At 36.1% G+C, this 27422-nt stretch overlaps 1 protein-coding gene across 4 annotated transcripts in view; it reads left to right on the forward strand.

Moving 5' to 3' along the window:
* Window positions 1-27422, forward strand: part of PHKB (phosphorylase kinase regulatory subunit beta) — a 248296-nt gene that overhangs the window by 139785 nt on the left and 81089 nt on the right. For all 4 annotated transcript variants that reach the window (XM_072632135.1, XM_072632137.1, XM_072632134.1 and 1 more), the window contains 3 exons: window positions 698-775; window positions 2438-2596; window positions 21208-21302. In XM_072632135.1, the coding sequence (XP_072488236.1) occupies window positions 698-775; window positions 2438-2596; window positions 21208-21302 (332 nt within the window). The remainder of the gene's footprint in view (window positions 1-697; window positions 776-2437; window positions 2597-21207; window positions 21303-27422) is intronic.

Consider the following 27422-nt stretch of genomic DNA (forward strand, 5'->3'; position numbering starts at 1 on the left):
TTGACAACATAGTAAATACACCCAAGCAATTTTTTAAAAAGGAACAAATCTTTATACACAGGCAGTAAGCCTATGTTGGAATTTGAACCCAGATTGTCTGACTCTAGAGGTGGTACATTTTTCAGTGTACCACACTGCCTTCCTTCTTGAGTGCCTTATCATGACATGGAGGATCAGCTTGGCTTTTAGATGACTTGTACCAGTAAAGTAAAAGTTCTGTCAGGTTCTACCAATATGCAAAGGCCTTCAGTAAGCAATCCCCGATAGACTAGAGTAATATATATCTTCTTCAGATTACCCCAGCTAAGTTTGGATAAGCTGATCAACAATTTGGACAGTAAAAAAAATAATTTTTTTTTCAGGCTCAGTGACTCATGATAACTATCTAGTAAGGCAGGGAGAGGTTGTGATCCATACCAATAAAATTCTGTATTCTTTTAAATGTGTATAATATTAAGATCCATAATAAAAATTCAGTGACGTTTCAAAGCATTAAAATTCAATTTTTAAATCAGGTGACTTCCTGAAATAAATGTCTTTTTTTAATCTTTCAGTATTTATAATTTTAATTTCAAGCCTGTAATTTGACTTTATATAGAATTTTACTCTTTGGAGAAAAATAATAACTTAATCACTAATTGTATCAAATTGGTCCCATATTTATTTAAGTGTAAAATTATGTGTTTCTATCCTTTAGGAGTTTTTAGAGGAAATCCTACACAAGTAAAGGAATACCAGGATCTTCTGACTCCAGTCCTTCACCAGACATCAGAAGGTACAATTGTGTTTCCTACTTGAGATCTCATTCTCATCCAAATTTCATCAGAATGCTTTTAAAGTATGTTAATAATGTGAGAAAGTGTATGCTGATTTGAACATGGCTGATGAAGCAACTTGAAGTGAAAAAAATTTAGTACTCATGAATTCCTTATGATATTTCATTTTTTGTACCATTTCATTTTCCTTGAGAACAATGAAGTTAAATCTTAGCAGTTAGGACTAATCTCAACTATAAAATTATCAAGTCATAATAATCCTGAAAGTCTGGAAATCTTTATGGGGTTTTTTTGGCTTATTTTATATTCATTAGTATCTTTGCCAAATAAGTTTTGACATTAATGTAGTATTTGGCCAAAACTTAACCCGTCTACATTAGTGTAGGCTCATTCAAAGGTATCTCCTTGGGCAAGCTGTATGCTTACTCTCACAATGCTACCTTTCCTCCAAGCATTTAAAACTCATACTGGGGAACTGTGAGAGAATATTATTTTGAATATGTTTTACAGTGGTCTGACTTTATTGTTTGGTGTTTGATTTTATTTTTTCTGTTACCAAAAATCTCCTAATGAGAGATTACACTATGTGGTTCATTTTTTTTATATTCAAAAACAAGGTGTTATTGGAAAGCAATGGGGTTGATTTTCTTCTGTGCCTCACCTCTACCCCCTTAAACTATAACAAGATATTTGGAATGCCTTGAAAAGTACTAATGTGATTTTTAACAAAGTGATATGTTCAGTCCTCATGTTCAAAAGTATCAATTATCCAACATCATGATTTTATTTATTATATTATTGGTTTCTTGAATCAGGTTTAGAAATTCAGGGAAAGTTCAGTGGTTTTGTTTACTATACATTGGGTCCTCAGATGTCCACATTTATTAACTTTCCCCATACATTGTAGACATATATGTTAGTAAAAGATCTGAGATGTCTTTGTTAATGACATAGGTTTTAATGTAAAAATGGAGGCATGGGATTTCAGGGAGATCTTGAAATATATGCAATCTTAGAATAATTAAATTCTTGATATATATTTGTAAGACCTTCACAATTCCCTATAACTTTGGGGATTTTTTTTTAATGTAATACCTAGAGGTCCCTCACTTAAAGTAAAGGCACTTTACAAAAAAAGACTTTTGAAAGTTCTAGTCTATTTAGTCTCAAGAGAATTTTTTTTCTCTTCCATAATACTGAGTTATAGGTAATAGGCTTAAAGTTTAAATGGGAATTTCTTTTCTGAGAAATGGTTCAGTTATAATTCTTCATTTAAGATGGGAGAAACTCACACTTAGGAAGGTTCTCTGGCCTAATCCTATTTAAAATAGTATTTTCCTTCCCTCTAAGTATTCATATTTTTTATTCTGTGGGTAGTTGTTAAAATTAAAAAATGTTAAAAGAGATAATCCTCATATTGCTTGTTAAGGAACTGAATATGCAGCATATGTGTTGAGTACTCAGATACTATTTTCTCTGTATTTTGTAATGTATTTTTTAGACTGAAGCCAGATTGTGGACAATCATTCAGCTTATCAAGTTTTGGCTATCACATGTACTACCTTTTAACTCTCCCCTTCTAAAACCATTTTCATTTTATAAAGATTATATGGTATAGAAGGAAACTAATTTTATTTGACTATTTTTTAAAAACTCTGCAGGGTATCCTGTTGTACCAAAGTATTATTATGTGCCAGCTGACTTTGTGGAATCTGAAAAGAAAAATCCTGGTAGTCAGAAGAGATTTCCTAGCAACTGTGGGCGTGATGGAAAACTTTTCCTTTGGGGACAAGCCCTTTATGTTATTGCAAAACTTCTAGGTAAGTAAAAGAGGCAAAGAAAGATAAGTACCACTTCCCTTTATTGTCCAAAATTTGCATATGGCATATTCTTATCAACATTTTTCTTGTATGATGTTTATAACCCTCTACTAAATACCCTCTCCTCTTTGAGTTTTCATGACACTAATCTCTCTTGGTTTTCTTCCTGGCTATTCCTTCTCAGCCTCTTTTGCTGGATCTTCATCCAGGTAAACTCTTAACTATATGTGTTCCCCCTACCCACATCCCTCAAAGCATTGTTTGTCTTGAGCTTTTTTCCTCTTTTCTCTCTCTATTTTTCTACTAGTGATTTCAGTAACTCCCGTCAGGTCAGTTATCTCTATGTAGATCATTTCCAGATCTATCTCTGCAGCTCAGGTCTCCAAAACTCCAATCACACATTTGACATTTCAAATGGGATATCTCCTCAGCATCTCAAGCTAAATATGTTCAAAACAGAACTCATTATCTTTTCCCCTGAATTCCCTGCTTTTCTGAATTTCCCTTTTGTTGTTGAGGGTACCAGTGTCCTCTCAGTCTCCCAGATTGGCAGCTTGAGTCTCTTCACTTGACTCCTCCCTTATACTAAACCTCCATATCCAATCTTGGCCAAATCTTTTTTTCTTTCTTTATGACATCTTATATGTTACTTTGATCACTTAGGTTTTGTAGCTTATGTTCAATATTTTTGAAAGGTCTTTAGTGATACCAGATAGCATCTTTTAAGAGTTTCATGTTTTTTAGGGAGTCATGAATTTCTGATTTAATTTATCCATTTTTCTCATTTGTGCCTTTAGTTAATAACATACTAAAAGGAATTTAATGATGACCAGTTAACTTCCTTGATGTATTCACCATAGCAATCGTCTTAGTAGTTAAAAGGCTGTATTATCACTTGAAATTCAATGAAGAATAGTTGTGCAGAGTTTCTTAAGAATCCAAGAAACTGATCAGAATTCTTGGGATGTATGCAAATGAAGGATAGTTTGGTGAACAGAAAAAACACTGTTTGTTGGATTTCCATCTTATTGTATTACAACTTGATAAAAAATCACAATGGTTCTTAATGCTTTTATCAAAAGGGCTATCATATTTTAGATGAAATGCCTTTGTGGAAGATGACAAATGATGAAAAAAGCTAATTGGAAGCATTGTAGCTGAATTGTACAACTGCTTACCCTGTGAAGCACTGTTAGTGTCTCTGTTCTCTCCAGCATTTGGGTATGTGCTAGATTTGTTTGTCCTCTAAGTAATAGTCTTCAGTTCCTTCTTTATATTCCATTAGAGAAATGTATTTCAAAACCCAGGTTTTCAGTTTTAACATTACATAAGTGTGTGGAAAATAATATTTAAGGAAGGCCTGACATAAACCCGCTAATACAGAGCTAACTGAGTTAATGCTTTACATTTGCACTTTCCTGGCTGTAGTTTTTAGGGGTTGATGTATTTACATAATGCTAATTAAAGTATGTGTAGAAAAATTCTCAATATTTATTATTCCAGAAAGGGGACAGACTGCACACAAAAGACTTAATATTATCGATACCAATTTTTTCTCTTTATTTAATGCAGCAGCAAAGCCAATAAAAAAATTTGTGCATCAAACGATGTACTTGAAAAAAAATTCTAACCTCAAAAATGTAATTGTAATTAGATTGCAGTTGTCATCTCAGCAACATTAGCACACTAAAGCCTTATTTCTGGAGAGTCTGCCCATTTGATGTTTGAGGTTGGTTGAAGCTTAGTTTTACAATATTTAATAGTGTCAGCAAGATAAAGGTGGGTAGCATTTAACACTGTTGGCCATTTTACAACCATCTATTTGTGCAGTGCTTAGTCTCCTGAGATAGAAATAACAGCATAAGTACTTGTTCGTAGGAATCCAGTGCCGAGAACTGGAAATCAGGGTTTAGGATTTACATTCTAAATATCTTGGCCTTCACTTTCCTGCATTGTACTCAATTTAAGGAGGGAAAAATAGGTAACTTGCCAAGTTGCAAGATAAAGATTTTCCATTATTCCAGTTTCTGGGTGAAATTGAGTGACACTTTTTGAAAACTGAATAGAATCCATCTTGGAATAACCAAACTCAGTTTCCTCATAAGTCTCCATATCAGTAAGAATCCCAACACAGGGGGGCTTGCTATCACAGGTTCTTAGTTCTGCATTCATAAAAGGAAAAGCAACTTTTGAGGAGTTAGCAATCATTTTAATCAAGCACATGTATCAATCCTTTAACCAAGCACATATATCATTCACCTGTTTTCAGGGGAGTCAGCACCCCCAAACTTCAAAGAAAATACAGAGAAATTGAAGATCAACAGACATGGTTTCCTCTGCCTGAATTCAACAGATAGTTAGACCCCAACTATCTGACCATAGTTACTAGAGAGGGAAGCACAACTTCTGGGTTCTCAAAGCTGGTGGGGGAAGGGGGTTCCTTTAGCAGTCCTCATCTGGCCAAACAAACACTTCAATCAGTAAGCCCCAAAGTAATCAACAGACATGGCTTCCTCTGCCTGACCATAATTCAACCAACCAACCAACCAACAGCTGTCTGACCAGTTACCAGAAAGAGAAGCATGACATATGGGTTCTCAAAGCGGGGGGGCTCCTTAGTGGCTTCCCAGAATCCTCATCTGGTACTCAAACCTTCTTACCAAAAACTAAGCCCCAAAGTAAAACCTTAAGTCAGAGCATTTATACCTTTTTTTAGAGCCAGAGAGTATTACAACCCTTTGACCCAGTGCCTCAATAGAAAAAACAAAAGGTACTTGGGAATCTCCTATAAACCAACTCCCCTAATCAAGCTTCTCAGGATGGGCAGGTCCATCAGTGGGTGAGAAAGATCTTTAATCACATTAAAATAATTAACAATTCAAATACAACACTGTTTCTAGTTAAAGAAACTCTTGTTTCTGTACTTTACTCCTTGTAAAGACTCTTGGAAGATTCAGTCAGAGGCACTTGATTATACTAAAACAAAAACAGAGGGGGCGGAGCCAAGATGACGGAGTAGAAAGACGCATATACACATAGCTCCGAACCCACAACCCGTAGAACATCGGTAAAAAGGAACTCACGGCGAATTCTGGAGTAGTAGAGGCCACAGCACAGTGGAGCAAAGGAGATTTCTGTTCCAGAGGGACCTGCAAACCTCTCGCAAAAGGTCCGTCGCACTGCGGACGCAGAGCCCAGCCCAGCCCTGCCGCGGCCGCGGCACAGAGAGGAGCAGATCTGAGCGGGCTTCAGGGACAGGATCTCCAGCAGCCACGCGGGTCCCTCCACCCACAGGTGATGGGGGTCAGTGAGAGGGTCTTCTTGGCAGGTCGAGAGGGGACTGGGGTGCCCCCATAACTCAGGCCCCCTCGGGAGGCAGTAGCTGACGCAGCGGCAGACCAGGGCTCCCCAAGTAGGCAGGAGCCTGGATCCATTGTTGAAGGTCTCTGCATAAACCCCCTGAGGGAACTGAGCCCGAGAGGCAGCCCTGCCCTGACATGAGTACCTGAACTTAATCTCACACTGAATAGCAGCCCCGCCCCTGCGGAAGCCCTGAGACTGGGAAGCAGCATTTGAATCTCAGACCCCAAGCTCTGACTGGAAGGATCAGGAGGCGAGGTGGGTGTGAGGAGAATATTCAGAGGTCAAGTCACTGGCTGTGAAAATGCCCAGAAAAGGGAAAAGAAATAAGACTATAGAAGGTTACTTTCTTGGTGAACAGGCATCTCCTCCCTTCCCTTCTGATGAGGAAGAACAATGCTTACCATCAGGCAAAGACATAGAAGTCAAGGCCTCTGTATCCCAAACATCCAGACTAAGTATTCTGTGGGCTCAGGCCATGGCAGAGCTCAAAAAGGATTTTGAAAATCAACTTAGACAGGTGGAGGAAAAGCTGGGAAGAGAAATGAGAGACATGCAGTCAAAGCATGAACAGCAGGTCAGCACCCAAAAAAATGCTGAAGAAAATAACACCTTGAAAAACAGGCTAACTCAATTGGCAAAAGAGGTTCAAAAAGCCAAGGAGGAAAAGAATGCTTTCAAAAGCAAAATTAGCCAAATGGAAAAGGAGATTCAAAAGCTCACTGAAGAAAATAGTTCTTTCAAAATTAGAATGGAACAGATGGAGGCTAATGACTTTATGAGAAACCAAGAAATCACAAAACAAAACCAAAAGAATGAAAAAATGGAAGATAATGTGAAATATCCCATTGGAAAAACAACAGACCTGGAAAATAGATCCAGGAGAGACAATTTAAAAATTATGGGACTACCTGAAAGCCATGATCAAAAGAAGAGCCTAGACATCATCTTTCATGAAATTATCAAGGAAAACTGCCCTGAGATTCTAGAACCAGAGGGAAAAATAAATATTCAGGGAATCCACAGAATACTGCCTGAAAGAGATACAAAAAGAGAAACTCCTAGGAACATTGTGGCCAAATTCCAGAGTTCCCAGGTCAAGGAGAAAATATTGCAAACAGCTAGAAAGAAACAATTCAAGTATTATGGAAATACAATCAGGATAACATAAGATCTAGCAGCTTCTACATTAAGGGATCGAAGGGCATGGAATAGGATATTCCAGAAGTCAAAGGAACTAGGACTAAAACCAAGAATCACCTACCCAGCCAAACTGAGTATGATACTTCAGAGGAAAAATTGGTCTTTCAATGAAATAGAGGACTTTCAAGCATTCTTGATGAAAAGACCAGAGCTGAAAAGAAAATTTGACTTTCAAACACAAGAATGAAGAGAAGCATGAAAAGGTGAACAGCAAAGAGAAGTCATAAAGGACTTACTAAAGTTGAACTGTTTACATTCCTACATGGAAAGACAATATTTGTAACTCTTGAAACTTTTCAGTATCTGGGTACTGGGTGGGATTACACATGCACACATGCACACACACACACACACACACACACACATAGAGACAGAGTGCACAGAGTGAATTGAAGAGGATGGGATCATATCTTAAAAAAATGAAATCAAGCAGTGAGAGAGAAATATATTGGGAGGAGAAAGGGAGAAATGGAATGGGGCAAATTATCTCTCATAAAAGAGGCAAGCAAAAGACTTATTAGTGGAGGAATAAAGAGGGGAGGTGAGAGAAAAACCTGAAGTTTACTCTCATCACATCCCACTAAAGGAAGGAATAAAATGCACACTCATTTTGGTATGAAAACCTATCTTACAATACAGGAAAGTGGGGGATAAGGGGATAAGCAGGGTGGGGGGGATGATGGAAGGGAGGGCATGGGGAGGAGGGAGCAATTTGAGGTCGACACTCATGGGGAGGGACAAAATCAAAAGAGAATAGAAGTAATGGGGGACAGGATAGGATGGAGGGAAATATAGTTAGTCTTATGCAACACAACTATTATGGAAGTCGTTTGCAAAACTACACAGATTTGGCCTATATTGAATTGCTTGCCCTCCCAAGGGAAGGGGTGAGGAGGGAGGGAGGTAAAGAAGTTGGAACTCAAAGTGTTAGGACCAACTGTCGAGTAATGTTCTTGCCACTAGGAAATAAGAAATACAGGTAAAGGGGTATAGAAAGTTATCTGGCCCTACAGGACAAAAGAGAAGATGGAGACAAGGGCAGAGAGGGATGATAGAAGAGAGAGCAGATTGGTGATAGGGGCAATTAGAATGCTTGGTGTTTGGGGGGGAGGGGACAAAAGGGGAGAAAATTTGGAACCCAAAATTTTGTTAAAATGAATGTCAAATAAATAAATTAAAAAAAATAAATAAAACAAAAATGGCCAAAAGATCCTATTTTGATTGCCATCACAGTGTACCACCCTCATTATTCAGATGAGGAAACTGAGTCACAAGGAGGGGAAATGACTTGCTTCAGCTAATAACTGGCAAAGAACCTAAGTATTCTATTTCCCATGCTCTTTTCACTGTTACTGTGTCCAATTTTTTTTTTTAAATCACTTACTGGATTATCTTCTGGTAATGAGCATTGCCAAATTTAATTAGGCTGAGTCTTGGACAAGAGAGACAGTATCCATAACCAGTCCCATACTTAAAGTCTTCTGCTTGGTTAAACTGGTCACAAACTTTCACCCCCTGACCTGGCAGTTGGGAATCCGGACTTGCTTCCATACTGTACTGTTATAGCATCTATCTTTGAGGGTTCTTGTAGTGATCAAATAAGATAACACACAGTGCTCAATTATTTTAAAGAACTAAATCTTGGATATCATTACCACCACCCTTCCACCCATCCTCCATCATCATCATCATCATCATCATCATCATCAGCATCATCATCATCATCATCATCGTCGTGTGACCTCAGAATTGGCTCTTACTGGAAGTGAGTAATTCATACTTTCTAGTAATTATGATTACTTGGCTCTCCAGTTAGTTTCAATTAAGAAATTTTGCCACCTCTTTCACTGAGAAACTTGTGGTCATCTGACATGAGCACCCTCAGCTTCCCTTCTCCATTTCTCATTTTTTCATTGTCATTATTTGCTGCTTCCCTCTAGTCACACAAGTGTCTTCTCCTTCCTTAGGCTCATCCCTCTACCTGTGCCCTTGATTCTTTTCCCTCCTCCTTGCTTTGAGACCTTGTTCCATACAGTACACACACACTGTTTCTGTCTCTTTCTGTCTCCTGTCTCCTTTCCCACACTCTTTCTCTTCTCCTCTCTCTGCCCCTCTCCCTGCCCTCCTTCCCTCTCTTCATTGCATTTTCTTTTTAAAAATTTTAAATTAAATTTTATTTAATTTTTTGGATTATTAAGCATCCACCCTTTCTTTCTCCTACTTCCCTCCCCGCCCACCCTAGGAATAGGCAGAAGAAAAACCAAAACCCCTGCAATGAAAGTTAAGCAAAACACATTCTCACATGTCCATGTCCAGAAATGTGTGTCTCACTCTGCACACATCATCTTTGTAGACAGTATTATAAATCATCAGTTCTCCAGGATCATACTTGATCATTGAATTGTTTAGTTCTTAAATCTTTCAAAACTATTCATGTGTACAATGCTGTTGTAATATAAATTGCTCACTTTACTCTGTGTTAGTGTAAAGTAATGTTCAAGTGGTACCAGCTCCCTGCACCCTTTATTCATTGGTATGGACTTCTACTTGTGTTTCCTAGTTGTGTGAGATTTAAAGTATCTCCCTCTCATTCCTATCCTTTTCTTCCCTAGGATGTCCTCCCCCTACCCCCTTTAAGGTCATCAAAACAACAAAAATCACTTCTACCCTCTGCATCTCTTGTGACTCCCTCTGTGACCTGTGCTGATACCATGGTTCTTAAATGATGCCATCTCCCCCATCCCCCATTAAAATGTAAATATGTCTTCCCTATAAAATCTTTTCTGATTGCGTACTTGTTTTATGTTGTTGTTTAGTTGTTTGAAACTTGTCCAACTCTTTGTCACCTTTTTTTGGGGGGAGAGGGTGTTCCTTGGCAGAGATACTGGAGTGGTTTGCCATTTCCTTCTCCAACTCATTTTAGAGATGAGGAAACTGAGACAAACAGTTAAGAAACTCACCCAGGGTTACACCTCTAGTAAGTGTCTTGAGGCCAGATGAAGATGAGATTGATTTCTAATTCCAAGCCCAGTGCTCAGTCCACTGCACCACCTGGTTGCCCTACTTGTATTACCTTTGTGTTATTCTCTTTCTGCTCAAAGTTTCTACTAAGCTCTGGTTTGTTTATCAGGAATTCTTGGAAGTCCTCTATTTCATTAATGATACATTTCCCCCCTTAGGATTATACTCAGTTTTACTGGGTAAGTTATTCTTAGTTGTAAGATTTTTTTTTCCTTTTGTATTCTGCTCTTCCTTGTGTTATTCTAACTATGGTTACTTGATAATGGCAGCTTGCAGTATTTTTTCCTTTGACCTGGAAGTTTTGACTTTTGGCTATGATATTCTGAGAAATTTTCTTTCAGAAAGTAACTGATGGATTCTTACTATTGTCACTTTGTCTTATTATTCTGTGAGATCTGGGCATTTTCTCTGGCATTCCCCCATGCCTGGAACATTCTCCCCTGCTCCAACTACTGACTTCACTGGCTTCCTGTAATTCCCAGTTTAAATTCCACCTTCCACAGGAAGCTTTCCCCACCTCCTCTTAATTCTCATGCTTTCCTCTTTTAATTATCTCCTATTTATACTATGTATACCTTGCTTTGTATCTAGTTGTTTGTATGTTTTCTCTCCCATTAGAAAGTGAATTCCTTGACTGTCTTTTGCCACTTTTTGTATATCCTGTGCTTAGCAGGGTGGTTGGCACATAATAGGCAGTTAATAAATGTTTATCAATTGATGAATTAATAATTTATTGAAACATAGTATGCAGTTTCTTTTATTGGGGGAGTCATGGTTTTCAAGTAGTCTAATGATTCTTAAATTCTCTTTTCATGATCTATTTACTTGGTCACTTGTTTTTTTGTTGTTGATGGTTTTTTTAAATGAGATACCTAACAATTTCTGGGATTTTTTTCATTCTTTTATTGTTGTTTTAATTTTACTTGTTGCTTCATGGAATCATTAACTTCTGTTTGATCCATTACATTTTCAGGATGTCTTTTTCTTGGTTTTGCATTTCTTATGTCAAGTTGTTAATTCCTTTTCTTCCTTTCTCCCTAGCTCTTATTTCTTTTCTAAATTTTCCTTCTATCTCTCTCATTTTATGCATGATGCCATTTAAAAATGCATATTTTGAACCCTTGAGTTAGTAATTTTATTTATTCTAATTCATTTTGGGATCAAACTGTGTTTTCTTTGAGACTCTGCTATGTAATGTTTTGAAGTCATTTTCTTCTTCCAGGTTTGTGTCATTTGCATCACTGATATCATGATAGTTCTTTAATCTTTTTAGTATATTTAGTCATTCTTCTAATGATCTGTTCTTGGCCACCCTGCCAACTAGGAGCTCTTTTGGGGCTGTCTGATCCTTTCACCTCTCAGAGACTCCCCTTGTGCTTCTTTCATGAGTTGGGGACTGAGTCCATGATCTTCTCTGGGTAATCCCTTGCTTGGGGACTTTGAATTCTGAGTCCATGCTATGTCCCATTTTGTCCCATTTAAAGCTCCTGCCCCCTCTAGATATCTAGTTCTCAGACTGTCAGGGCTGAGTATGTGATCAGTTTTGGATATCACTTGCCCTGCTAGTCCTGCTCTGAACTCTAGGAGTGATCATCTCTGGGAATCTATGCTTTGAAGTGCTTGTTCAGAGTTCTTTCCAGGTGCTGAGTGTGAAATTTCTGGCCTATTGACTTGTACCAGAAGCTGAGAGATTAGCTCCTGGGTGTCCTCTATACTTCTGACCTTACCTGTATCTCTGAGCACCAAGTAAGTCCCTGCTCCCCCACCAAGCTGTTGGGCTGGGCTGAGAGATGAGTCTTTAATATACTCTGGACTAAACTTCCTCAGAGCTCTGGGGGTCCCTGCAGGTGACCCCTTGCTGCTGCCTTGGACCAGGACAGCTCCATAATCAATTCTGGGGTCCTCACACTACAGCCCTACTTCAGAACTCTGGGCACTGAGTTTGTGACCCTGGCCCATGCCTGTTATACTGTACCTATTTTGGGCACTTCTCATGTCAAATTTGTGATCTTGGGATGCAAAGATGACCAACTGTTGTTTCTCCTTCAGTTTCCCTTCCATTGCTTAGTTTGGCATTATCTTTTGATTGCTGTTAGAGTAGTTGTCAGAGGAACTGAGCTGTACTGCTTCCGCCTTCACCGGTTTTGCTACCTTTTCATGGATTTTCAACCTGCCTCTATTCAGCAGAGCTTTCTTAACTTCAAACATGCTCAAGGCACCAGTTTGAAAAGGGCCTTCTTTGACACTTTTCCTCAACTAACATCCCATCTCTCTTCTCTACTGTTAAACACACACACACGCACACACACACACACACACACACACACACGTTTTATTGATATATTTTGTTTTTATGTCATCATAGGCACCAGGCAGCTGTTGGTTCAATGGATAGAGCTCTGGGCCAGGCTTCAGGAAGACCTGAGTTCAAATGCAGCCTAGCTGTGTGATCCTGGACAAGTCATTAACCTCTGTTTGTCTTAGTTTCCCCAATGATAAAATGGGGATAATAATAGCACCTACCATGCAGGCTTGTTTTGAGGATCAAATGAGATATTATTTGTAAAAAAAAAAAAAAAATGCTTAGCACAGTGCCTAGAATGTAGTAGGTGCTATATAAATACTTATTCCTTTCTTCCGTTTGCCCCCATCATTTCCCCCCAGTATCCTTCACCTTCTACTTCCTCCCAGAGGGCTATCACATTTGACAAATAGTATTTTTTAAACACAAAAAAAGAAAGAAGGAAAAAATCAGCATAATTGATTAATATATCCCAAAAGTCTGAATATTTGTGTAATATGCAACACCTATGTGCTTCCCACCTCTGCAAAAGGGTAGAATAGGAGTGATCTCTTTCTTTTTTATAATTTTATATTATATTATATTGTAATTTTTATAATTTATAATTTTGTGGCATTTACTTTTGTGGGTTTCGTTCTATGCATTTCATTGTTTCTGCATCAATTCATGTAGATCTTTCCATACTTCCCTGTATATATCACATTAATTATTTCATGTACCACAATTTGTTTAGACATTTTCCAACTAATAAATATATTTCTAATTCGTTGCTATCACAAAAAACTGCTACTGTAAATATTTTGGTGTATATAAGGACTTCTTCCTCTTCCTCCTATTCCTGGGTCAAAGAGTTAGATATTTTAATCACTTTCTTTGCATAACTCCAAATTGCTCTCTAAAATTGCTGTACCAAATCACAGGCCCACCAACAATGCACTAGCCTGCCTATCTTCCCATAACCCCTCCAATAATAACTATCCCTATCTTTTGTCATCTTTGCCTATTCACAGGATATGAGGTGAAACCTCAGAGTGGTTTTTATTTGCCTTTTCCTTATTTTTAGTCATCGCAACATTCATTCATGTGGTATTAATAGTTTGCAGTTCTCTTTGTGAAAACTTTTTGTTCGGATCTTTTGATCACTTATCTATTGGGGATTCTCTTGCACATGTAATCAATGACTTCCTAATTGCCAAATCTAAAGACCTTGATCAGTCTTACTCTCCTTGACCTCCTTGCATTTTTGAATATTGGTGGGCGACCTATGTCTTCTTTGTATTCTCCCCAGCATGAACTCTAGACACCCCGCATTGTTGATTCTCTTTCTCTTTCACTGATTCTTCATCCTCTTCCTCACTTTCATCCTCTCCCCTCTCTATCTTCGCCTTGGCTATCTAATTCACTGTTTGGTTCACCATATGACTTCTATGTAGCTTATTCTCCAAATTTCTATCTTCAGTCCTGACCTCTCTTTGTAGTCCCTAAACACTTACCTTTGACATCTCCCCCTGGATGGCCCACTGGTACTCCAAACTCATCATGTCTAAAATCAAGTCTATTATCTATCTACCTCTCTAAACCTGCTTCTTCTTTCTCACTATTTCTGTCAATTGCATCATCATCCTTTCTTTCATCTATGTTGATAGTAAACAAGTACTTGTCAAGGGATTACTGTATGCCCGGCATTTCTGAATGCTATTGTTGGACTTATCTTTGATTTTCCCTTCTCTCTTCCATCTTATGTCTTTTGTTGTCAAATCTTCATCATTCTCTAATGCCTTGTGATTCCATCCTCTTCCTACCGTCACCACCCTGTTTTATATCCTTGTTACCCCCTGTCAAGATGTGACATTTTTAAGCTAAGTCAATATCCAGCCCATAGGGATCCTTATGTGCAGATTAGTGGCCCTCATTTCTATTTGAGTTTAATACAACTGGCATATCCAATGAAGTTCAAATATTTTTGCCTGGTTTTCAAAGCTTCTACAACTTCAGCCTTCCTTTCAAGTGTTATTTTATGTTACTTCTTTTAGTACACTTAATTATACTCCAAGCTAACTGGACTAATTTTTTGTCTCTAAAATGCCTCTCTTCTGTATGGGTGTCTGCTCACATTTTTTTTTTCTTCTGATAGCTGGAATAGCCAGTCTTCATTTGGTGATTTCCTACCCAGGACTGAAAGTTCAACTTCAGTGCTACTTCCTTCATTGTCTTCTATGATTTCCATGATTTGTGAGAATTTTTCCCTTCAGGCATCATATAATACTTTGTTTTGAATCTCTCTATATCAGTCATGTGACCTCATGTGTCATAACTTCTGTTGTCTTTTCTCTTTTCTCTACTGTGTAAGTTCCATGAGGTTTGAGGATCATGTTTTAGATAATGTAGGATCTTCCTTAGTGCCTATTACAGTGTTTGATGGATAAAACAATGCATCTATTGGGAAAACTAAGCAGAATCTAGTTCAGTATTTTAGGAAAATGATATAGATTGCCATTTCTGGTACGAAGCTCTGGTTAAATGCTATGATTAGGAAAAAACTACTAGTTATTTGAATTTTTTTCTTTATAGGATTTTGGACTTTTGGGGCACTGTCTATAATAAAGTAGGAAAATAATTTAGGAAAATCCTGATGTAAAACTACAGTGAAAAGCAAAGTCATTCATAAACAATGATTCTTTTAAAATAACCTTATAAAATTCCCTTTAGTAATAATTTTGGAAGTTGCTTAAGCTAAATATTTAGAAAGTATCTATATTGTCATACATGAATAACCTGCAAAAATCAACATTCATATGAAAATAATAAAATATTTCACTTTTACATAGTGCTTGAAAGTTTGCAAGGTGCTTTCCCCAAAACCTGGTAAGGCAGGTCCACAGCATTTTGTCGTGTAACACTTTGCCTACATTCTCCTACCTGTGCTTTGCACTGGCTGTCTCCCATGTCTGGAGTGTGCTACTTCCTCTTCTCTGCCTTAGAGTATCCTGTAATTTCCTTCAAAGCAGAGCTCAAGTGATAGCATAGAAAAGACCTTTCATGATTTTCCTGGACCTTAGTTCTCTTCCATTTGAAATTACTTTGTGCTTTACATATAATTTTATTTATTTGTGTATATGTTATATTCATGCCTTCCCTTAGTAGAATGTTGGTTCCTTGATAGTAAGGGCTGTTTTGTTCATTTATTTGCATCACCAATGCTTTGTACATGATAGAGATTTAGTAAATATTCACTGAATTGTATTGAATCCTCACTTTTTAGAAGCAGAACCAGGTTTGGAGAGGGTGAATGACTTGGTGCTTATAGTCACACAACTAGTTAAGGGCTGACACAAGGAAACTGGAGCTTAACTCCCAGTAACTCTCTTCTTCATTAGACCTAGTGCCTTTTAAAATTTATCAACATTAAGAGAATTTATAACACAAAATATAGTTTGGAATGAAGAAAGCAAATTCTGTTGATTAGATTTTATGGAAGTTGCTAAGTAAGGTCGTATGCATTGAAATAAGGTTGATGATGTATCCAGTGCATGTTCTACTCAAGCCTCGGTTAACAAAAGCCATGATTAACCTTGAATTTTACTTTCTTCTTTAAACTTTTAGGTGGAGAACGTAAATGTTAAGAAAATAACATGGAGTATTATTTAGTCACAAACTTCCTCAGTATATTCTGTGATCAGTGCATGTCCAATACTCCTCCAGCCTTCTGTGGCTAGAATTCTGAGAGGGAGAGTTTATGTTCAGGACTTTGACCCCAAACACTGTGTAATCCTTAGTCGTAGAAGAATAAATTATGCTCATTATACTTTGTAAAGGCAGGAGTGTAAATTTTGAAACCTTTTATTCATCAAGGGCAAAAAACAGTGGGCTTTCTAAAATTAGCTAATTAACCTTTCAGTGCAATCCAAGCAACTTTCTAAAATTACAGGTTACAGACAGATTATTCAATCTATATTGTTGGATTGAAACAATATCAAACCACTTCAATCTATGTACAAGGCAGTGTGCTAAGCACCGGATTTATTATCTATTACATAAATTTAGTAGGGGCTTAAGCTTCCCTTATTTCATGGCAGTTGAACACATACACACACACACACATACACGTACGCTTAAACCTACATATATTCTAATGATTTACTTTTTCTTTGATGTACAGTAAAAGTTCAAAACTGTAATACCTGGAGGATGGCAGATTGTAGTTACATGAATTTCCTAGTTAACTTAGCATTAAGCAGAAAGTTTCTGCCTTTTCCAAATCTACACTGCTGTCCTTGTACAATATAATGAGCAGATTTTACACTTGCCCTCAGGATCAAGTCAACAAATATTAATTGAGTGCCTCCTTTGTGCCTGACAATGTGCTAAACTCTAGGGGTACAAAAAAAGGGCAAAAATAATATTTTCTCTTAAGGAGGTTACAGTCTAATAGGGGAGACAACATGCAAATAACTATGTACAAACACAGTATGTCCAGGATGAATTAAAAATAATCTCAGAGAGCAGACACTAAGATTAAAAGAACTAGTAAAGACTTCTTGAAGAGGGTGAAATGTTAATTGAGACTTAAAAGAAGTCAGGGAAGCCAGGAGGCAGAGTAGGTGGGAGATCATTCCTGACTGCATGGCAGACCACCAGTGAAAATGCCCAGAGTCAGGAGATGAAGTGTCATGTTTGAAGCAAGCATTGTTCTGAACATCATATCAGTTCTCACTGTCCAGGACTTTAGGTGTGGAAAGTATAGGGAAAATGTTTGATGTTTGTCCACTGATCATAGAATAAAACCAAGAAGTTATTTTGTTCATGGTCATGCAGTTCATCTTTATTGGAAGAATGACTTGAACCTAGGTCTGCCTGACTCTCTATTCATTCTACCAGACCGTATCTCGGTACTTGATACATGTCTTTTGTCATGTTATAGTTATTTATGTTTCCTATCCTCTATTAGATTGCAAGTTTATAAGGGAATTCCTCCAATTTTAGCACATTAACTCTGTACAAAGTAGACACTACATAAATGTTTGTTGCATTGGAGTAAGTGAATGAAAATGTTTTAAAAAGTTAAAAATACAAATATAAGCAACAAGTACCCACTTTTTAAATCATTTCTGTTCTGACTCTTTCAAAGTCATTTGTTCAGATCTTAGAATATATTTTCTCAATAAAAACAATGATCTAAATAATAGTAAAGCTCCCATTTAGCTTATAAAAACCTCGACTCTATGACACAGCCTGAAATAGCTGATACTTCACTTTTCATGTGATTCATTTACTACTATTACAGTACAGAATAGTTATCTTATTTTCCTCTCCCTTTAAACCTTGAATATTTCTATGATATTACATGGCAGTTATTCCTCTGTAAGTTGGTTTTCATATTTTTTCTGTTTTTAATTTTGGACAGCCGTGTGTTACTCCATACCATTTTTATGTCCAAGGAGAATGTTTACCATATAGAAGTATGTGGTTTAGTTAGCTTGTCCAGTAGATCCTCAGTATCAAACTCCACTGAGTGTGGTCAAGACCATTCAGATCCAGAATGCCAGTTTTTGGGTGCTAGAAGCAATTATCCAGAATATACTTAAATGGATTCAGCAGTGCCTCAGAAACAGAGATCTTTGATTTATATTGGTTTATTGACTTCAAATGGAATTTGTTTTGACTCTTCCTATTAGAGCACATAGTTTCAATCACTGATTAGTAAATCAAAAATGAATACAATAAAGAAAACATTATATTGCTAGACTCTTGATTCTTAGAGATTAACTAGTATTTCAAAAATTCTAAACCAATAGCTCTTGATTTCTGAGCAGTTTCATTATCTGTTTTGTGGGAACAGAGTGATTGCAAGTGACTTCAGTGCACATTAAACACATAACTTGGGATGTTTTTTTTCACTAGTTTACTGTATAAGTGACTGGCCTTAGTACTAAAAAGTTTTAGTTATACCTCTACCTCAACCAGAATCATTTAGTAAAACAAAACAAAAAACTCTACTTCTTTCATTAAAGAACTACAACAACACAAATTAGTAAAATATATACATTAATGATTATTTCTCAACTTATTGAAGGATTGGAGGAAGCGTGGTACAGTGAAAAGAGCCGTGGACTTATAGTCATGTGATTTGGACCAGAGTCCCAGCTCTACAACTTATTGCCTTGGTGGTCTTCAGCAAGTCATTTCTTCTCTCTAAGACTCAGTTTCTTCGTCTGTAAAATGAAAGAGATGAAACACATGATCTTTAGGGTGTTTTCCTGCTCTAAATCTTATTCTATGGAAAGAGGCACAAATTAAAATAAGACTTTCCTCAAGGAGCTTGTAAAAACTGTCCCTTTTCTCTGAAGCTTATGTTTTATTGAGGGAAAACTACATTTATACATAGAAATAAATACAAGATAAACACCAAGGATTTTCAGCTACTCTCTCTATATCACACATGCCTAGTTATTTATAGGTTGTCTTCTGTATTAAAATATGAGCTCCTGGAGGGCAAAAATAGTGTTTCTACCTTTCGTTGTTTGTCTAGTACTTATCATAACATCTAGCACGTAATAAGAGCTTAATAAATACTTGTTGACTGATTTTTTTTAAAGAAAAGTCCTGTGATTACATTAATTAGCAAAATCTGACTACATTCTAATCTTATTTGTTTACTTCAGCTTTCCTTTCGTCAAATTTTTTACCTTTTTTTTTTTTAACTGACCTTTAGTTCCATCCAAGAAACTTCTTAAGAGTGTCCTACTAGCAATGATTAGGTGCCTTTAATTTTGCCAACAGGGTACAATCCCCACCAGGACATAAATATAAGGTACAAAGATTTATAGAGCCTCATATAATTTTATAAAGCACGTTTGTTAACTCTTCCTTCCTTTGATTACCTGTTACGTTTGTCAGTTTTTTATCATTGTATATTGTCACAGTTATGCAAATAGTTTGATTACTATATTCAAATGAATTCATAGAGTATGTTTCCTGGAATAATTTGGAACATACCGATTGATTTTTTGTTCAGTATTCCAATGGTTCAAATAGCAAATTAAATGAAAAATCATATTTCTATTGCTAAAATATTTCAGATAAACTGAAAATGCACAGCTCTGTATGATTTGTTTTTAATTATGTATGGATATAATTTTTTTGGTCTAATTCTGAATCAAAACGCTGTTGTCATTGTGACTGATGGCTCCATTTACCATAACTTTGTTGAAGCTTAAGCAAATACATCACAGGTGTAATTCTAAGTGCATCAGCTAAGTGTGCTTGTAGTTTGAAATTTCCACACCATCCTTTTTAAACAGTTCAGTTGGTTTTTCAGTGCAAATAGCCTCATTTCTCTTCATGTCTGTTGATTAGTACTTTTAAAGAACCCAGTGTGGATATGCCATTTTAAAACTGTTTTTGCAAACTGTAATAAACACCTGTAACCCTTGCTCCTAAGGAGCTAACATTTAACATTTCAGAAATTATAAGTCCCATTATTATTGGAATTTTATAGGGTTGCTTTGTGCTTATCTTTAGCAGCAACTAAAAATTATATTAAACTTCATCCTTGCTTCTTCTAAAAGGAGTAAGTTCAGCACTGCAAAATCCCAACAAGTTGAAGTGTTGTAAATACCTGCAAATCACTACCAGATTTCATTTCATGACATCTTTGCCCCCTGAAACTCCTTGTAATTGAGGTCACATGCCCTTGAAAAAAATGAGAAAATCAAATGCATTGATTTTTTTTTCTTAAGAAAAGGTAGGGTTTTCAGTACTTTTAAGCATTTTATGATGAAAATACAATTTTAAAATATTCTTTAGTTCAGCAATTTGGCAAGTTAATATTATGCTCTGTAACTTCAGTTCTGTAATTACATTAAGTATGACTCCCACTCAGATAGCTTCAAATGTCTTTATGATTGAACTGTTTATTACGATGGAAAGATAAGTGAGTTTTTTTCTTTTTTCTTTCCTCATCTGTTAGTTTAGGTGGCCAATGATTTCTGCCATTTTACTAATTAAAATATTCAGTCCTACTGTCAGAATAGAGAGCTGATTGCTTGTTGAAGGAATAGAAAGGTACTGTGCTACTGTCCAAAGAGCTCTGGGTTCAAATTCTGCCTCTGACGTTAGCTTTGTTACCTTGGGTATCTCCCTGGGCCTCAGTGTCCTCATATTAAAATGAAGGGGTTAGACTAAATAGCCTCTGAGGTCTCTTCCAGGTCCAGGTTTGTGGGACTAGACTTGTGATTTTGTTATCATAGAGAACTCTCTGACGAGGAAACTCCTGGAGGAGGAAACTCCTGCTGATATTCATACCTTCCCTGCAACTTATAGGCTTAGAAATGTTAAGGAATTTAACTAAGATATTAAGTGACTAGTCTAGGATCACATAGGGAGTAACTGTCAGAAGAAAGATTTGACTCCAGTTGTTCCTTGCTTCAAGGTCAGCTCTCTCTCCACTATGCAACGCTATGAGTTTATACTGATACATACAAATAATCTAGTCAGCTGAGTTATGCCTGTAATATTTTTATCATGACTGAGTCATCTCATATTTTGCTCTTCAGACCTTGAGTCAAGTCTGGAAAGAGAGGGGGAAAGAGTATTATTGTTAGGATATATGTTAGAAGCTGCACTTTTCCTATAGACCATAAGACTTCAGATGTGTATAGTACATGATATGCCATTGAAATTCTAGATTCAGCTTGATATAGTCATTTCTTTTCTTCCTTTTCAGCTGATGACCTAGTAAGTCCGAAAGACATTGACCCAGTCCAGAGGTATGTCCCTCTACAAGATCAGCGGAATGTTAGCATGAGATTCTCCAATCAGGTAATGACATATTTTATTACCTCATTTTGACACAAGGTCAAGTAATATTGTGAAAAATTATTTTCAGTAGAACCCCATAAGATTATTTGAATAATTTTTTTTGTCTTAAATGGTAAAAATCATTGTGTCTTCTTGAGAAAAAAATATGCTTTTTCTTCTTTATTAAAGTTAAATTCTGCTTAAATCAATGAACTGTTGATAAGTGAGGAAAAAAATACTGAGCAGACATTTGATTTTCTAAGTAGACCACTCAATTCACAATGGAGGAGCCAAAGTCTAATAATGTACAGGCATCTCAGAGAATACACAAAAAGTCTTCCATGGAGAGATAAGGCCACTCTGCATTCCACACTCAGTGTTACCTTGTGGAAGGCTATGTGTCTTTGTTCCTTCTCCTTTCAAAGATGTTTTTCTATAAAAATCTAGAATAATAGGCTTTGTTACTGGTAATAGGTGATGTGATTTTTAAAAAATGTTCAAAATTTAGTTTCTGTGGATTCAGACTGTTGGTTCAACAAAATAAGCATTTGCAGGATGAATAAGATTGATGTTGACTTGGACAAACCCTGAAGTAGCAAATGGTATCAGTAATGAGTACATTTAAAATGAAAACTTTATGGATTGTGGAAACTGCCTGAAGAGAGAGAGGGAATGAACCTGAATATATGACAGGGATTCAAAGCAGTTGAAATGTACTAAAGTAGAAAAATACTACCTCTTAAAAGAGATGTGCATACTAAATTGAATTGTTTCATTTATTTTGAAATGAGTGTGTGTGCGTATGTGTGTGTGTGTATACATGTACACATGTACACACAAAGCGCCATTAATTATATATTTCTTTATGATAATTCAGTTGTTCATTTGGCAAACATTTATTGAGTGTCTACAATGTGCAAGGCACAGGTAAGTTAGCAACCGTAAGTTTTGTTCCAGTCTGTTCTTTTGGCTTACTCATTTTTTAAATCTTGGCTACATTATTTAAGGTGGTAGGATAGTTAATATTTAGTGTACTTGTAAAAGCTTTTTATTTTTCCATGAACCTGATAATCCACACTTTGTCACATAACAATAACTTCCCACTAATCTTGAAGAATATGAGAACTATCTCATGATTAAATAGAGGAGAACAAGAGATTTGCCATAGGAAGAGGGCAAATGTATTGATTTTCAAAATTAAAAAAAGACAAAATTTGAAATCATATGATTTAAATTGTAACTTCTGAGCAATTAGAAAGGAATTCAGTAACCAAGAAAAGCTAACATAGCTTCATCAAGATTGTGTTATGCCAAAGTAACCTTGTTCTCACTCCACCACTTTTTAAAATGAACATAATAACCAAATAGATCAGTGGAATATTGTAAACATGATATACGCAGAGTTCAACAGGGTATTTGGGAAGTTTTTTAAGCAGTTTTTGTGGAAGAGATTGAAGGATGCATGCTAAAACATCATGTATTTAGAGGAATTCAGGACTCGTTGAATAATCTATCACAAAGACTAGTTCTTAATGAGTTGTTGTCAGCTAAAAAGAAAGGCTTTTATGGAATCCCCTGTACATCTATCTTTGATCTACAGAATTCTGAAGTCAGAAGAATCTCAGAAATATACGTATTAAGTCCAACCCCTGCCTAAAATATCTAGTCCAACATGTACCTAAACCACAATCTCTTCTACAATATATATAACTACTGATCATCAAGTCTTTGGAACATCTACGACTGGGGGAAGTCAGTAAATCCTCAGAAAGTCTATTCCATCTTTGGTTACCTCTTATTCTAAGAAGGTCTTCCTTCTTAGAATCAAGAAGGAAGCCTATATCTAGTCATTCATAATTTTCACCCAGTGTTCTTGGTTTTGCCTCCTGGAGCAAAACAGAAAATATCTGTTCTTCACATGATAGACTTTCAGATATCCCAAGACAATGATCTTGGGATATGCCCACTAAGTCTTTTCTTCTGCAGGCCACATATCCCTTGTTCCTTCAATTTATATTCTTATGGCATGAATTTGAGACTCTTTGTCACCCTTGTTGTTTTCATCTGAATATTTATCACTATCCTTCACAAAATACCATATCTAGAAAAGACCTAAGTTCTTTAGAAGAAGTCTGACAAGAGGAGAAAAGGGTAAGATTATCACTTTCTTGGTGTTAGGCATCGTGACTCTCCTAATATATCCTAAGATTACTGTCGCCATATTGCCACTGTTGAGTCTGCAGTCCACCAAAACTCTGTGTGTGTGTTTATTAAAGAGACAACTCCCTTGGCTCCTTCATCTAATACTTTTAAAGGTAATTTCTGGAACCCAACTATAAGATTTTGCATTTATCCCTATTTAATTTCTTCTTCAAATGAATAAAGTAGATCTATTCAATGTATATCTCTTGGAGAAGTGACATATTAAAAATGGAAAAAGCACTGGTTTTGGAGTAAGAGGACTTAGGTTAAATTTCTGAGGTTAAATAACTTAGGTTAAAAAACTTCTATCATTTAGTACCCATGTTAACCTCTCTGTACTTCATCTATAAGGTCAACAGATTGTAGGTCAAGAGTTTGAACTAGATGATCCCTAAGGTCCCTTGTAGCTCTAAATTTGTGATGCCATGACCCTACTTTGAGCCTAAGGAATATTTAGGTCAGAAAGCATCATATATTAGATGAGGGGTCCCTAACTTTTTTATGGTTAGAAGTTCGATTTGCTTGAAGCCTTAGACATGAGGCGTTGATGAACTGGTGTTAGTGTAAGGGAGGGTCATATTTTTAGATACCAGTATATTGAAAACCAGTCTTCTTTCAGCCTCACAATAGTTTGTTTGCATTTAATGGCAAGATAAAGAGATGATATTAAAGCAATGAGATGCCAAGAACCAATATATCACGTTGCCCATGACTCATTTACGTTTAATCTGTAAGAATTGGGAAATGGATATTACCCTCCCCATAGCTCACTACATAAAAATTCATTTTAATTTTTTCCTTATGGAAATACTGTTTTCACCTCCCTACTCATACAATTTGTGTTGCAAGCAAAAGGAAAGTCTGATTTACTTTACAGAGAATCACACTTTATATACTGAAATGAGTTTATTTGCTAGAATGAATTTATTCTTTTCAATTCAGCAAACATTTATTGGGTGCTACCATGTGCAAAGTACCGTACTATGTGTTGGGAGAGAAGTTTAGACATAGTCCTTGTCATCATGGACTTTGGGGTTTAGCAGGGAAATACAAAAAGGGATACAAACAAAATGCTATGTGATGAATACTTAAATTCTTCTAATCCATGAATCAATTAATATTTCCCAAGTGCCATATTTTATGCCTAACTCTATGTTAGAGCAAAATTTGGTGTCACAGTAACCTTATGTTCTTCCCTGTGTGCTGTATCTCTCTCTCTGTCTCTTTCTCTCTCAATTGCAGCTTTATCTTGGTTTAATTTATAGTCTAAAAATACCCCTAGAAAAATAGAATCTGGGTCTGACTTTCTTTGGTTCAAATGAGAAAGACACCGGTGGTGTCAAACTCAAATAGAAATGGGGCCACTAAACCATGCATAAGAATGCTTGCAGACCGCATATTGATTTAGTTTTAAAATGTGATATTATCTATGTTTATTATATTTTTTATTTATTTTGTTAAGTATTTCCCAATTATATTTTAATCTAGTTGTAACACAATTGAGAGTGTTATAGGCTGCACACAGCATGTGTTTGACACTTTTGTTGTAGATGATAACAATTGTACCTGAAAACAGTTCTCAAGAATGGGAATTTTTGATATTTGTAAGAGCTCTCTTTGTGGTAGCAAAGAGTTGGAAATTAAAGGAGTACCTATCAGTTGAAGAATGGCTGAAAAAGTTGTGGTATATGGATGTAATGGAATACTATTGTTCCATAAAAAATGATAAGCAGGCAGATTTCAGAAAAATCTAGAAAGACTTATATAAACTGAAACTGAGTGAATGAACCGAACCAGGAAAATATTGTACATGGTAATGACAACATTGTGCAGTGACAGACTTTGATAGACTTAGCTTTTCTCAGCAATTCATTGATCTAAGACAGTTCCAAAAGACTCATGATGGAAAATGTTATCCACATCCAAAGAAAGAGATATGGAGTCCAAATGCAGACTGAAGCATACAATTTTCTCTTTTTATTTGTTTTTATTTTTACTTTCTTGTGGTTTTTCCCTTTTGTTCTGATTCTTCTTTCACAATATGACTAATGTGGAAATATGTTTAATATGATTGTACATTTATAGTCTATATCAGATTGCATGCCATCTTGGGGAGGGTCATTTTAAAATGCCAGTATATTTGAAACTCGTGTTCTGCCAGCCTCACAAGAGTTAAGAAGGGGAAAATTTAGAACTCAAAATCTTACACAAGTAAATGTTGAAAACCATAAATACATTTTAAAAAGAATGAGAATTTTTGCATATATGGAGAGGAAAAGCACATCATATGACTTATGAAAGGAGCATCCTTGAAATCCCACCCAGATGAAAAATGAGCCAAACATTTACTGAAATTATTTCCTAATGTATGTACAAGAAATATTTGAAAGGAAAATAAGCTGGAGGAAAACCCACTTACTTGCTTAGGCAATATCTAAGATTAGCAATACCTACTCTGTACTCTACTTTCCTACCTCAATACCACTGTAAAATGATAGGGTGAATAACAAACCAGATTATCCCTCTACATAAATTATTCCTTAGGAACCAATCAATCCATTTTAGAAACTTCATTAAACCTTTCATGACAGGAAGTGTAGCACAACACTTGTTTTCAAGATGATTCAAAAAGGTAGATCAAAAAACCTCCTGTAGTACATCATGATATGTAGGTAACTCTGTTCTCAAACTGTGTAAGTAGAATATAAACTCAGACTGATTCTATCAAGCTAGAAAGGATTTTAGCATAAGCCTGGTGACAGAGTACACGTCTTTCATTTGAGAACTATTCTAACCAAACTAGGAAAGGCTTCTAACCACATTGGCTAATGGTGATGAATTTTTTGGGCCACACCAACTTACTAAGAAATTCTAGGTTGTAAGGGAGTTGCAGTGCACATTGCACATGAGGCTATGGCTTCCTGAAGTACTTAGGTGAAAGGTAGTACTCTTCTTTTTCATCAGAGAGTTAGGTGGTAATTTACATAAAATGCTGGACTTTAAGTAAGGAAGATGAGTTAATATCCTGCCGCAGAGAGCATGTTTCATTTTAATTCCTTTGGATTCATGGTTTATCATTGCTTTGATCTGAGTTTTCAAAATTGTTTTACCCCCCCTCAAATTATGATCATTGTATAAATTGTTCTCTTTCATTCAGTTTGCTATGCATCAGTTCATAGAGATCTTCCAAGTTTCCTCTGAAATTGGCTATTTTATTATCTCTTAAGGCACAGTTACATTCATATATCATAATTTGTCCATGCCTGAAGAGGACATCCCCTTAAGTACCAATTTTGAACTATCATTAAAAGAACTGTTATAAATATTTAGTAATTTTTCCTCTTTCTTCAGTTTCTAGGGTAGTATTTCTATTGCAGAGGTATTATTAAGTCTAAGGGTATGCACAATTAATAAATTCTGGGCATAGTTCCATATTATTTTCCAGAATGACTGGACTAATCAACAGCTCTATCAATGGTTCACTAGTGTACCTATTTTCACATAGCCTTTTCAACATTTATCATTTTCTTCTTTTACCTTTGCCAGTCTGGTATATATGAGGTAGAACCTTAGTTGTTTTTTTAAATTTCTTTACCATCAATTTAGAGGATATTTTTTCATATGATTGTTGATGGCTTGGATTTCTTCCTGTGAAAGCTACCTTTTCATATCTTTTTACAATTTATCCACTGGGGAATGAATCTTAAACATTTGAATCATCTTCATATATCTTGTATATGAGATCTTTATCAGAGCAACTCATTACAATTTTTCCCCTAGGTACTTGTTTACATTCTAATTTTTGCTATATTAGATTTATTTGTACAAAACTTTTACGTTTTATGTAATCAAGATTATCCATTTTATCTCATGTGATCCTCTCTATCACTTAAGTCATGAACTCTTACGCTACCCAAAAATCTGAAAAGTAATTTCTTC

This window comes from Notamacropus eugenii, chromosome 1 (assembly GCF_028372415.1).
Source record: "Notamacropus eugenii isolate mMacEug1 chromosome 1, mMacEug1.pri_v2, whole genome shotgun sequence".
Lineage (NCBI taxonomy): Eukaryota > Metazoa > Chordata > Mammalia > Diprotodontia > Macropodidae > Notamacropus > Notamacropus eugenii.